The sequence below is a fragment of the Chelonoidis abingdonii genome, chromosome 2 (genome assembly GCF_003597395.2).
Source record: "Chelonoidis abingdonii isolate Lonesome George chromosome 2, CheloAbing_2.0, whole genome shotgun sequence".
In the NCBI taxonomy this organism is placed as follows: domain Eukaryota; kingdom Metazoa; phylum Chordata; order Testudines; family Testudinidae; genus Chelonoidis; species Chelonoidis abingdonii.
The window spans coordinates 278149999-278163428 of record NC_133770.1 but is presented as its reverse complement, the minus strand read 5'-3'; the positions used below and the strand labels follow the sequence as shown (position 1 = coordinate 278163428).

The following is a 13430-nucleotide window of genomic DNA, read 5'->3' as shown; positions in this document are numbered from 1 at the left end:
GGGAGGGGGAGGAAAGAAAAGAAAAAAAAGCCGCAATCCCTTCACTCTTTGGCAGCGGGTCCTACGCTCCGAGAGGCATTGAGGGGCCCGTCGCTAAATTGCCGCTGAAGACCCGGACATGCTGCCCCTTTCCATTGGCCACTCCAAGCACCTGCTTTCCTTGCTGGTGCCTGGAGCCAGCCCTGTAGAATACACATATGCATATGAAATAATATCTGCAGGGCTGCTTCTGAGCTGATCTTCCCTCAGATACTACAAATAAAAATCATTCAAGACCATACAATTAATGACAAATATATTTAGAAGATTTAACTCTAAAAAAAAACTATTAAAATTCATATATGTAGTTACATTAAAGGAGTTTTTATATTATTTTCCATCAATAATATGGATTTCAATTTTTAAACTTTAAAAGATGACCAATTTCCACTGGGTAAAAATGGTACTAGCAATTTTCAGAAAAAAAAAGTGTTTAATATTAAGGTGTATTTGTATAAATAAATAAATATATGCTTCAACATGCTACAGCAGTATTTAATGTTAAATTTTTTGAAAGCTAAGAAATCAGGACCATTTTTCATTTCTACTTTGAGAACGTAATATCATATTTTAGACATATAATTAGATCAAATATCACTGATACTATCCAGACAAAGATATGAACAAGATAAGCCTTAAGAGATGTACATTACAGAGTCAGTACTTTTATATTTGTTTTTGAATCCTGACTACCACTTCCCTCATTATTAATTTTCTCAGAAAGGTAAAAAAAAAAAGTGAATTATTGTAATACAAAGAAAGATCAAACATAGAACTTACCTCTGGCAAAATATTAGTCATCTTTGATTGCGCTGTTTTCTTGGCAGTGAAGCAAGTATTCAAATACGATGTGCTGAAAGGCTTGGCTGAGACACTCTTTATACAAAATTTTGGAAACCTAACTTCAAATCCAAACTAAAGAAAATAGAATATTTTTAAAAAGGCAGATATAAAGCTTGATGTTAATTAGATGAATTAGGTTAGAAAAATTCTCATATTCTTGCACATCAAGCATTTGGTGCAACTAGCAGATGAAGATGAAACAAAGTTTACATAAAGCAAAGCATTATTTTAATAAACCCATTTTTTCAATCAATTAGATATACAATTACTTTAAAAGGATATGGCCCAACAGATTTCAACAAACAACTGAGTAGCAATAATATTAGGGTTGGATAACCAGGTAATGTGCTCAAGATTAAGACATTGCAAACACAAGTACTGTCCTCTACAGTTGAATGGTTGCTGCTTTTGCACAAGTGCTAGATGTGGGGTTTCATCTGAGTACTACAAAATAGCACAGAAAGAGAATAATGGTTTGTCATGAACAACAAAAGAAGTGGCTTAAAAAAAAACACACACACAAACCTAAGGTAAAGAGGGTAAAAAGTTAGGCCCCTAAACCATGAAACTCCACAGTTTAGTTATAATATAAGTTATAAACAAAAAAAATCAGCTTGTACTGTCTCTGTTTAAAAAAAAAAAGTGTTAATTATTAAAACTTGTTCCTATATAATTAGACTTAAAAAATTCAGAAGAAAGCATGAAACTTAAGCATTTATAATATAATATGTATCCCATAACAATTTCATGCAGCTTATGTACACAGTGAACCTAAACAAAGTTAACCAAAACTAGAAAAAATTAAATTTACCTTTCTTTCCCATATCTGAATCTCTCCTCTCCACAGCTCTTTTGAATCAATAATATTTATTAGGTTATCTGAAGCCACAACATCTGCTGATAGGTAGTCTGCAATTTTTTGCCAGCTATTGTAAATGTAAAGAAAAAATAATGAATCTCATTTCATCTAGTTTTACAGATTAACATGCTATGAGGTTTAATCCAATGTATCTATTAAATCTTAGCACTAAACAGACCTGAAAATATGTAAACACAGACAAATATGTAAAACTTTGTACTCTGAAAAGTACAAACTCTTACAGAAATGCTGGTGCCCCTTTCTGCAGGGGAAGGTGTGTCCGTGTTCCACAAAGATGACAGTAGGGTGCATTGGCATGTATTGAGCAATGGCTGGCTTGGCAAAATGAGTCGGCTTGTAATTAGAAGTCTTGTGGTCTGCACGTCCTACTATTGGCCATCTCTGTGTACTAACGGGAATAAGGAGGCATGGATGGAAAGGGAAGACATTGGCTTCTCTTGCCAACTAGAGGATCTCCCTACCCTTGCTCATTGTTTGTGGGTTTACATGTTGTAAGAGCAGGACTAGGTTGCCTCATTATGCATAAGGGATATGCAGCACAGCACGGAGCTAAGCCTACTTGATCCGAAGCAGGTTGCATAGGGAAGTGTTGACTACCATACTTGAAATCAGGAAGGAATTTTCCATTGTGATAAATTGATCATGATAGTTTTTCCATCTTCCTCTGTGTGTACTAGCAGGTGTCTTATGACAAGTAAATATTTTCTCTAGCTACAGGCATTTATTTCAGGACTACATTTAGTTTCCTTGTTTTAATCACAAATTTGTTGACCAGATCTCAAGCACTGTAACATATTATGGGATTAACACTCTGTCCCACATTCCAGGCTTGGATTTGAAAGAAAGTACATGGTTATGGCAAATGACAGCAAGAGAATGGAGGATTGAGCCTACTTATTGGACACAAAGCTTAGGTACCCCTACACTCTAGTTCCCAATTCTCTTCATGGGGAAAAAAGCAACTGACTTGTGGTTAAACTTGTCGTTAAATATAAAACATATCCAAAGTCATTCTATATTTTACACAGAGCTGACTAGGTGGGAGGGTAATAGGCAATCAGCAAACTTGTGTGTAATTAAAAATATTCAATAGTCTTAACTTCAAAAGACAAAAACACCATCTTGATACCCATTTTATAAAAATTACAAACCCAGATTCGAAGTTAATCAATAATAATTGTGTGTGTTGTAATATATTAACTTTATATAATATGTAATGTAAAATGAAGCCAGGATATCAGGGAAAACTAGATATATGAGGGAAAATTAAGTAAAATGAGATCAAATATATTTATGTACTATGCTGTAGAAATTAGGGGCATTTTAAATGCTTGCATTTCTGTCGGCCCCTTTGCTGAAAGCATGTATTTACAGCAATAGAATTGTCTGGCTAGCTCCTCTTCTTCTCTAAGACAGAAATCCATACTTCCCTAAAGAATACCTGTCAAGAACTAAGACATTTCATAAGCTTTATTTAAAAACAGTAATGTATGTTCACGCAAAATAAATAATGCACCTGCCTGAACAATTAAAAAAAATCTTACCCTTTATAATCATTTGTTGCTATAGTGATTTTTGCAGAATGCCATTCTTTCAGATGTTTCAGGGCACCAACAGCAGGTAAGCAATCTTTTAACTTGGGGGCATCTCTTTCAGCAGACTGTAGTATTACATCAACCATGGCTCTTCCTGTAAATAAAACACATACGATGCAAATTAATGTGATACTATGCCATTGCAGAGCCAAGCATACATCTCATTTCAAAGAGAAAGACAAATTTATAAAACATTCTAAGAAAATATGCTTTACTGTTGATTGTGATCAGATATGTTAAAGGGGCAGAATCAAGAAATGTAGGAATAAGACTTGAAACACTGCTATTGGAATTTTAGCACAGGGGTAGGCAACTTTTCAGTTCAATGTAATATAAGGTTTTGCGTGCCAGTAATACTTTATAACGTTTTTAGAAGGTCTCTCTCTATAAATTTATATTATATTATATAAATAAACTATTGATGTATTTAAAGTAAATAAAGTTTTTAAAATATTTAACAAGCTTCATTTAAAATAAGATTAAAATGCAGATCTTATCAGTTTAGTGCGATCCTTGCCCTTGCTTTTCCTTGCTGAGTTTTCCAATGTGGGCTACAGCAGGAAGGTGGCTGAAGAGCGCTGGGTCGAGACCAGGGGCAGAGCCCTGGGCTGGCTGCCAGTACCCCAGGCTGGCAGTGGGCTGAGTGAGACCAGTGGCCGGAACCCCAGACCAGCAGCGGGATGAGCCGCTCAGCTCATCGCTGGCTCTGCTCAGTCTGCTGCTGATCTGGGGTTCCAGCAGGGGTGAAAGTAACTTACATTTCTTACAGGTACTGTCACATTGCAACCCCCCTCAAGGGGAGGAGCTCAAGGGCTGGGGACGTGTGGGGGGGGGGAGCATTCATGGCAGGGCGTTGAGGGGCTCAGGGTACGGGGTGGGGATGTGGATGATGCAGGAGTCAGGACTGGGAGAATGGGATGTGCAGGAGTCAGGGTTGAGTGGCATGAGGGGCTCAGGGCAGGGGGTTGGGGGGTGCAGGGGGAGGTCCCAGGGAGACGGGGACTTGGGGCTGGCCTGGGACAGTACCAGTTGCAGCCAGGTCACCTGGATGGGTCCTTGCCCCCCACTGTTTCTGTTCCTGTCAAGGGAACTGTGGGCCAGCTATGTGGGGGCACTGCATCTGCAAGCAAATGGGGGACAGTGGCAGAAGACCCCCTGGCTGCTGCTCCCTTCCCCTTCCCCCCGAGGGGCCGCAGCTGTGCATGCCGCAGGGATGGCACGTGCCTGTAGTGTCCTGGTATCCAGCCACAGTGGCAAGAGAGAAGCAGCAGGACAGGCTGGAACGCAGACACCTCCACCGCGCATCCCGCTGGCCCTTCTGACTTGCCTGACTGCCTGCTGCTTAGTCCAGTGCACAGGGCCGCCAGCGCCAGCCTGCCAGAGAGTTCCGGCAGCCAGCAGGACCCTAGCTGGGAGCGCACCACATGCTGTGCCTCCAGCCGCAGCGGAGTGCCCCAGCATCGGCAAGCTCCGAGCATGCACGCTCCCCCTTACTTTCCCTTCTAGGTTCTGGCTGCTGGTCCCTTGCCAGCTGGGGTCCCAGCAGCCAGGACCTCGGCTGGCAAGGGTCTGGCAGCCGGAACCCCAGAGCAGCAGCGGGCTGAGCGGAGCTGGCGGCCAGGACCCTAGAGCAGCGGCAGGCTGAGCAGCTCAGCCTACTGCCAGTCTGGAGTTCCGTCCGCTGGCTCCTGCCAGCCAAGGTTCCAGACGCTGGCTTCGCTCAGCCCCCTGCCAGCCCGGAGTTCCATCTGTCCAGGCCAGCAGCGGGATGAGCGGCCAGGACTCTGGGCTAGCAGCGGGCTGGGGTTCCAGACACTGGCTCCGCTCAGCCCACTACCAGCCTGGGGTTCCCTTCACCCAGGCCAGCAGTGGGCTGAGTGAGGCCGGTGGCCAGGACCTTGGCGTGCCATTAAAAATCGGCTTGCGTGCCACCACTGGCAGTCGTGCCATAGGTTGCCAACTCCTGCTTTATCTATCTTCTCCTCTTTGATGTCTTGTCATCAGTTTATACTTCACAGGAAAACCAAAATGCATTATCTTCTCTCCCAAACATTCTCTACTTCCCTCCCCTCTCTATCACCATCAACAACTCCAGCCTTTAAACTCCAGCCCCCAACAACTCCAGCTCTGTGACTCAAGTCAATGATATACAGGTAATTTTTGATTCCTCCTTCTCCCTTGCCCCACGCAACCAGACTGTGTCTTGCTTCATTCTCGTCAACATCTCCAAGGTGTATACTTCTCTTTCCATCCCCCACAGTGAAATCTGCCATTCAGGCCCTCTATATTCTGCTTTGACATCCTCCACTCTGACCTCCCAAAAAAACACATTGCTCACTTCAGTCCAGTCATTTTCCTTGCCTGTTGATTTGAACATTACTCTCCTTTCGATGTCTCCATTGACACCCCATCAGCTAGTGAATAAAATTTAAGCTTCAAAACTCTCTATAATGCCTCCTCCTTACTCACACATTGGGCTTCATGTTATCTACCCTCCATCCCCTTTCTGCCAATGTTCTCAACTCCATCTGCTTTCTCACAGTCAGTTACCTCCATCACTTCTTCCACACCACATGCATGGTCCAACCTCTCTGAGCTTATTCACAAGGCAAATGCCCTGTCCATGTTTAAGTCCCTGAAGTACCCACTTCTGCAATGCCACCTAGACTGAAACTAGCTGACATTTCAAAATTCCTTAGTTGCTGCTCCCCTTCCCTTAATGTCTGTCTAACTATCTGTCCTTAGATTGCAAGCTCCTCAGAACAGGGACCTTCAAGATAAACACAAGCTTGTGAAATTACCAGGAGCAGGGAGTTTGTCCGATAACTGATGTAGACTCTCTGCAGATTCTTCATAGACACTGAAATTAAAGAGGGTTACCAGATTGAAAAAAAAGTTTATATACAAAATTATCCAGAACTAAATTATCAGTAATGATATTTAGCACTTTATGAAAGTGCACTACATCTTCAAAGCACTAAGCAACCACCATATTAACCCTGCACGGAATCACTGACACTTCCATTTTACTTACAGAGAAACAAAGGCAGATGGAGAAATCACTTAACCTAAGGCCACAGAGTCAGTGGTAGAACTGAGTTTAGAATTCAAGAGTATCTGGCTCCCAGCTCTGATCTGTCCACTAGTCTATGCTGCCTCTCAAAGCAAGTAACCAAAGGTAAAATCTTCAGCTTCATTTACAACTTTTTACAATCTTCTGCTGTGTAGTACTATAGCTATCAACATATTAACAGTAATGGATAACTACCCATTCTATGTATTTTACTACTTACATTTAATATGAGTAATTTCATTCTCAGTACTGCACATTTATCTATTACAATAGCATCTACTAAATTTACATGTATAATCTTATTTTCCAGAAGAAACATGCAAGGCATGCCTTATCTTGGTACAAGGGACAGCATAAGAACTTACACCATTTATGCCTTCACTACATAAAAGTCTAGATTTTAAACTTAAAAACTCTAGGAATTTAAGTATCTAAGATTTCAAACAGCCAGAAAAAAAAAAGTATAGTCAACTGATTCCCTCTAAAGTTAAAAAAACCCTAATATCTCTAGAATGCCAACGACTCTATATATTAATAATCTGTGCTCTATGCTGCCATTTCCTCACTATCAAGATTTGTAATTTGTTCTTTAGAAGTGTTTGGGGATTTTTTTCATAAGCTCTTCTCTGAATTCAAGTCACCTGAGCAAATGTTGTGTCACAATTAATCAAGTTTAGACCTAGCATCCTGAGTTTTGCAAGAGTGAGCATCCCCTTTTTGGAGTGATCATAGTTGAGAAGGCAAGAAGCTTGTGTTCCTACTACTGTTTTTCTTGTGATTACGATAATGAGTTCATATTTTGTTACATAGCTGTTTTGCTTTTTGGATTTTTAGTTATTAGGGCCCTACCAAACTCCTGGCCATGAAAAACGCATCATGGACCGCGAAACCTGGTCTTTTGTGTACTTTTACCCTATCCTATATAGCTTTCACAAGGGAGACCGGCATTTCTAAAATTGGGGATCCTGACCCAAGAAGGATTTGCAGTGGGGTTGCAAGGTTATTTTGGGGGGGGGGGGGGGGGCGGGGTTGCGGTATTGTCACACTTACTTCGGTGCTGCCTTCAGAGCTGGGCAGCCAGAGAGCAGTGGCTGTTGGCCAAATGCCCGCTCTAAAGGCAGCACCCTGTCAGCAGCAGCAGCCCAGAATTAATGGTGGCAATACCATACCATGCCACTCTTACTTCTGAGTTGCTTCGTTCAGAGCTGGGTGGCCAGAGAATGGCAGCTGCTGACTGAGGACCTAGCTCCGCTGGCAGCAGCGCAGAAGTAAGGGTGACAGTACCATACCATTTCTGCGCTATTGCTGGCAGAAGCTCTCCCTTCAAAGCTGGGCTCCCAGACAGCAGCCACCCCATTCCAGCTGCCCACCTCTGAAGGCAGCGCTACCACAAGCAGCAGTGCAGAAGTAAGGGTAGTAGTACCCCCCTCCCCCGACAACTCCGTTTTGGGTCAGGACCCCTACAATTACAACACCATGAAATTTCAGATTTAAATAGCTGAAATCATGAAATTTTATGATTTTTAAAACCCTATGACCACGAAATTGACCAAAATGTACTGTGAATTTGGTAGGGCCCTAGTTATTATTGTTGGATTAACCATCTCCTTCTCTTTTGTATCTCCACTAAGATGTTGTGAGGGGAACGATGTAAGCCTTGTTGTCATGGAAGAGATCCTGCTTGGCTCCCCATGAGGCATAACCACTTCCCCTTTTAAAAGTTTATTGTTGGAGTTCTAACGTGTTTCAGTTATACAAAAGCTTTATTATGCAGATTATAAATTGCTAAAAAGCCAAAGAAAAAAACCTAAAATGAAGTTTTGCTAGTATTAGGACTCTGTGCCTTTGAAAACAAGAAGGGGGAGAAAATGGGAAAAGCAAGTGAAAAGCAGAGCCAAGACCCCAGCTGAGTACTACCCCAGCTGCTCTCTGGCCTACATAGAGGAGATGGAGTGTGAATAACCAAGTGAAAGAGACCTATCAGAAATGTCACTGAACTGTGGGCAAGAACACTGTGGAGTAGTACTGGGAGAACCAACTGCACTACTGCAACTGTCATGTCTAGGCCATGCTGGTGTTACGATGGTGCAGAGGGACCCCGTGGAGGATGCAATTGTGTTTTATCTTTGCTCAGAGCAAGTGAAATAACAACAACAGTGGTATGAATGTCAGTGCTCTCTTGAGAGAAGTTTTGAGTGTAGATACATGGCACCTACCCAAGTGTGTGGGTGTTACATCTGCGGTAGCACTGCCAAAATTCTCCCCATTAGACAAAGTAAAAAATACTGTAGTGAAGATCCTATATCTGATGTTACTTGGAAATAACTTTTGTACATTATCATCAGAATAACAAAACTGTGTATACAAAAACTAAAAGCCTGATTTTACAAAGTATATTTGAAGACACACTGCTATGTTTCAGAGAATAACCGACTGGCTCTTTTAGTGGAAATTTTTTCCCATAATGCATTAGTACATATTATAGTTTTTAAATTAAGAACTGGGGGAAAATCAACAGGTGTGGAGGAGCACATGGTTCAGACAGAGACATCCCTTCAGGGAGGATCTATAAATGGAGATTTCATAAATCCTAGTAAGCAGGAGAGTATGGCAGATAAAATACAGGTATGATCTGATGAGAAACAGTCAAATGAAAAAAAGTTTCTTTCAATTAAATCATGTAATGGAAGGCAGCTAAAAAGTGACAAGTCTTTATATGCCAATGCTAGAAGTCTAAACAATAAGATGAGTGAATTACAGTGCCTTGTATTAAATGAGGATATTGATATAACAGGTATCACAGAAACTTGGTGGAATGAGGATAATCAATGGGACTCAGTAATACCAGGTACAAAATATATTGGAGGGACAGAACAGGTCGTGTTGGTGGGGGAGTTGTGCTATACATAAAGGAAAGCATAGTCAAACGAAGTAAAAAATCTTAAATGAACCAAACTGCACCATAGAATCTCTATGGATAGCAATTCTGTGCTTGAATAATAAGAAGATAGCAGTAGGGATAGATTACCAACCACCTGACCAGGATGGAGATAGTTACTGTGAAATGCTCAGAGAGATTAGAGAGGCTATTAAAACAAAAAAAATCTCAATAATGGGGGATTTCAATTATCCCTGTATTGACTAGGTACAGATCACCTTAGGACAGTATGCAGAGATAAAGTTTCTTGACATCTTAAATGACTGCTTCTTGGAGCAGCTAGTCCTGGAACCCACAAGAGGAGAGGCATTCTTGATTTAGTCCTAAGTGGAGCACAGGATCAGGTCCTAAGAGATGAATATAGCTGGACCGCTTGGTAATAGTGACCATCATATATTAAACTGAATGTTCCTGTGGCAGGGAAAACACCACAAGGGCCCAACACTGTAGCATTTAATTTCAGAAAGGAGAACTACACAAAAAATGAGGAAGTTACTTAAACAGAAATGAAAAGGTACAGCACCAAAAGTAAAATCGTTGCAAGCAACATGGAAACTTTTTAATGACACCGTAATAGAGGCTCAAATTAAATGTATACCCCAAATTAAAAAACATAGTAAGAGAACCAAAAAAGTGCCATTGTGGCTAAACAACAAAGTAAAAGGAGCAGTGATAGGCAAAAAGGCATCCTTTAAAAAGTGGAAGTTAAATCCTAGTGAGGAAAACAGAAAGGAGCATAAACTCTGGCAAATGAAGTGTAAAAATACAATTAGGAAGGCTAAAAAAGAATTTGAAGAACAGCTAGCCAGAGACTCAAAAAGTAATAAAATTTTTTTTACGTACATCAGAAGCAGGAAGCTTGCTAAACAACCAGGGGGGCCTCTGGTCGATCAAGTTGCTAAAGGAGCACTCAAGGACGATAAGGCCATTGCAGAGAAACTAAATGAATTCTTTGCATCGGTCTTCACCATTGAGGATGTGAAGGAGATTCCCAAACCTGAACCATTCTTTTTAGGTGACAAATTTGAGGAACTGTCCCAGATTGACGTGTCATTAGAGGAAGTTTTGGAACAAATTAATAAACTAAACAGTAATAAGTCACCAGGACCTGATGGTATTTACTCAAGAGTTATGAAGGAACTCAAATGTGAAATTGCAGGACTACTAACTGTAGTCTGTAACCTATCATTTAAATCAGCTTCTGTACCAAATGACTGGAAGATAGCTAACGTGACACCACTTTTTAAAGAGGCTCCAGAGGTGACCCCGGCAATTACAGGCTGGTAAGTCTGACTTCTTTACCAGGCAAACTGGTTGAAACTATAGTAAAACACGAAATTGTCAGACACATCAATAATCATAATTTGTAGGGGAATAATCAACACGTTTTTTTTGTAAAGGGAAATCATGCCTCACTAATCTACTAGAATTCTTTGAGGAAGTCAACAAGAATGTGGACAAGAGGGATCCAGTGGATATAGTGTACTTAGATTTTCAGGAAGCCTTTGACAAGGTCCCTCACCAAAGACTCTTAAGCTAAGTAACCAGTCATGGGATAAGAGGGAAGGTTCTCTCATGGATCGGTAACTGGTTAAAAGGTAGGAAACAAAGGGTAGGAATAAATGGTCAGTTTTCAGAAGGGAGAGAGGTAAATAGTGGTGTCCTCCAGAAGTCTGTACTAGGACCAGTCCTATTTAACATATTCATAAACAACCTGGAAAAGGGGGTAAACAGTGAAGTGGCAAAATTTTCAGATGATACAAAACTACTCAAGATAGTTAAGTCCCAGACAGACTGCAAAGAGTTACAAAAGGATCTCTCAAAACTGGGTGACTGGGCAACAAAATGGCAGATGAAATTCAATGTTGATTAATGCAAAGTCACTGGAAAACATAATCCTAACTATTCATATAAAACAATGGGCTCTAAATTAGCTGTTACCACTCAAGAAAGATCTTGGAGTCATTGTGGATAGTTCTCTGAAAACATTCACTCAATGTGCAGTGTCAGTCAAAAAAGCAAACAATATTGAGAATCATTAAGAAAGGGATAGATAATAAGACAGAAAATATCATATTGCCTCTATATAAATCCATGGTATGCTCACATCTTGAATACTGAATGCAAATGTGGTCGCCCCATCTCAAAAAAGATATTGGAATTGGAAAAGGTTCAGAAAAGGGCAACAAAAATGATTAGGGGTATGGAATTGCTGCCGTTTGAGGAGAGATTAATAAGGCTGGGACTGATGTGGAGAAAGTAAATAAGGAAGTGTTATTTACTCCTTCTCATAACACAAGAACTAGGGGTCACCAAATGAAATTAATAGGCAGGAGGTTTAAAACAAACAAAAGGAAGTATTTTTGACGCGCAGTCAACCTGTGGAACTCCTTGCCAGGGGATGTTGTGAATGCCAAGACTATAACAGGTTTCAAAAAAGAACTAGATAAATTCATGGAGGATATGTTCATCAATGGCTATTAGCCAGGATGGGCAGGGATAGAATCCCTAGTCTCTGTTTGCCAGAAGCTGGGAATGGGTGACATGGGATGCATCGCTTGATGATTACCTGTTCTGTTCATTCCCTCTGGGACACCTGGCATTGGCCACTGTCAGAAGACAGGATGCTGGGCTAGATGGACCTTTGGTCTGACCCAATATGGCTGTTCTTATAGGTTTTTCAGTTTTCAACATGCATTTAAACTTGTTTTACTTATTTGTCTGCTCTCCATTCTCTCCATAAACTTACTTTAACCTCTTTTCACTCTATCATTTCAAGATAAAGACTAAACAGAATTATAACAGATTATATGATACACCTGGGATTATTAAAGGGACCTAAAATAGTTAGACATGAGCACTAACGGGAAGCAGGAATTTCTGTTCCGTCAGAAATTCTGACATTTCAAAATTTGTTTTTGTTCAAAATTTGAACAAAAAGACAAAATTCCAAAATTTCCCTTGGAACAAATATTCCAAAAATTTCAAATTGGAATCAACAACATGATTCAATAACGTCAAATCAATATCTAGTATTAAATGTAATATGTTATACTTATTATAAAAACCAAAATTAAATTAATCAAACCAATAAAGTCAAAACAAACAAAATTGTTGAAGTCAGCACATTCTCATGGTTTTGGTTCTGACCCATCTGCATTCTCCAGTGGAAAATGTTTCTATATATTTTTTGACCAGCTATATTAGACACTCATTTCACCGAGATTTGACCACCTGACTGCCTGAGGCTCCTTTGAAAATCCTGGAGCCTGTCACTACAATGGACCCTTTCAAGGAAATAAAATAAGAATATAATATAAATTTTAACTGTGCATACAAACATCATTCAAGACAGGCAAAGTATTAGGTATTCTAGTCACTGAACCGCTTGAAGTAAAATGACAGATTAGCAAGCATAAACAAACATTTTTGTGATACTTTGAAATTATGTCAAAATTCTTATGAAGCACAGAACAAAAATCAATCCCCTATATTTACGTTTAACTGACGGGTTCAAGCATCTTGATGTAAAACAAAAAGGGGACATATGTTTCATGCCTGTCTTGGCATCTTAATTAAGTCAGCAGTTAGAATTAATGAAAAACCTTTAAATCCAAAATTCAGCGTGGCTTTACATGACTTTTTACCTTAAAATATCTTAGTTATTTTGTTATTTCATAAAAGTTAAGAGTCATGTAAAACCACACTGAATTTTGGATTTAAAGGTTTTGGGGGGGGGGTTGCTGATTAATTAAAATGGACACAAACTATTATCAAAAGAACTAATTCGTTCTCTTGGTTCCCTTGTTCTGTATCCAATCTGAATCACTACATGTTTCAATAAAAATATAATAAGCATACTCAATCATTGACAGTGACTCTCTGCTGCTACTGTCTTCCTCCTCAAAACTCTGAATAGCACCCACGCATTCTTCTATACTGGTATGGAGAGAGTTTTCATTTTCATCTTTCTTCATGCCAACATTGATCTCGTCCCAGTCAGAACTACAAAACTAATAAAGCAAAAGGAATTTATTAGTCAAAGTGCTGATTTATGTTAAT

At 40.1% G+C, this 13430-nt stretch overlaps 1 protein-coding gene across 3 annotated transcripts in view; it reads right to left on the bottom strand.

Moving 5' to 3' along the window:
• MTBP (MDM2 binding protein) overlaps positions 1-13430 on the bottom strand; it is a 321748-nt gene that overhangs the window by 301883 nt on the left and 6435 nt on the right. For all 3 annotated transcript variants that reach the window (XR_012655394.1, XM_075063204.1, XM_032777231.2), the window contains exons 4-8: positions 13230-13381; positions 6159-6217; positions 3307-3451; positions 1694-1808; positions 820-954 (exon numbers count right to left, since the gene is read on the bottom strand). Coding sequence is in view for 2 of the 3 variants with exons in the window: in XM_075063204.1 (XP_074919305.1) it covers positions 820-954; positions 1694-1808; positions 3307-3451; positions 6159-6217; positions 13230-13381 (606 nt within the window). In the remaining variant the exon portion in view is untranslated. The remainder of the gene's footprint in view (positions 1-819; positions 955-1693; positions 1809-3306; positions 3452-6158; positions 6218-13229; positions 13382-13430) is intronic.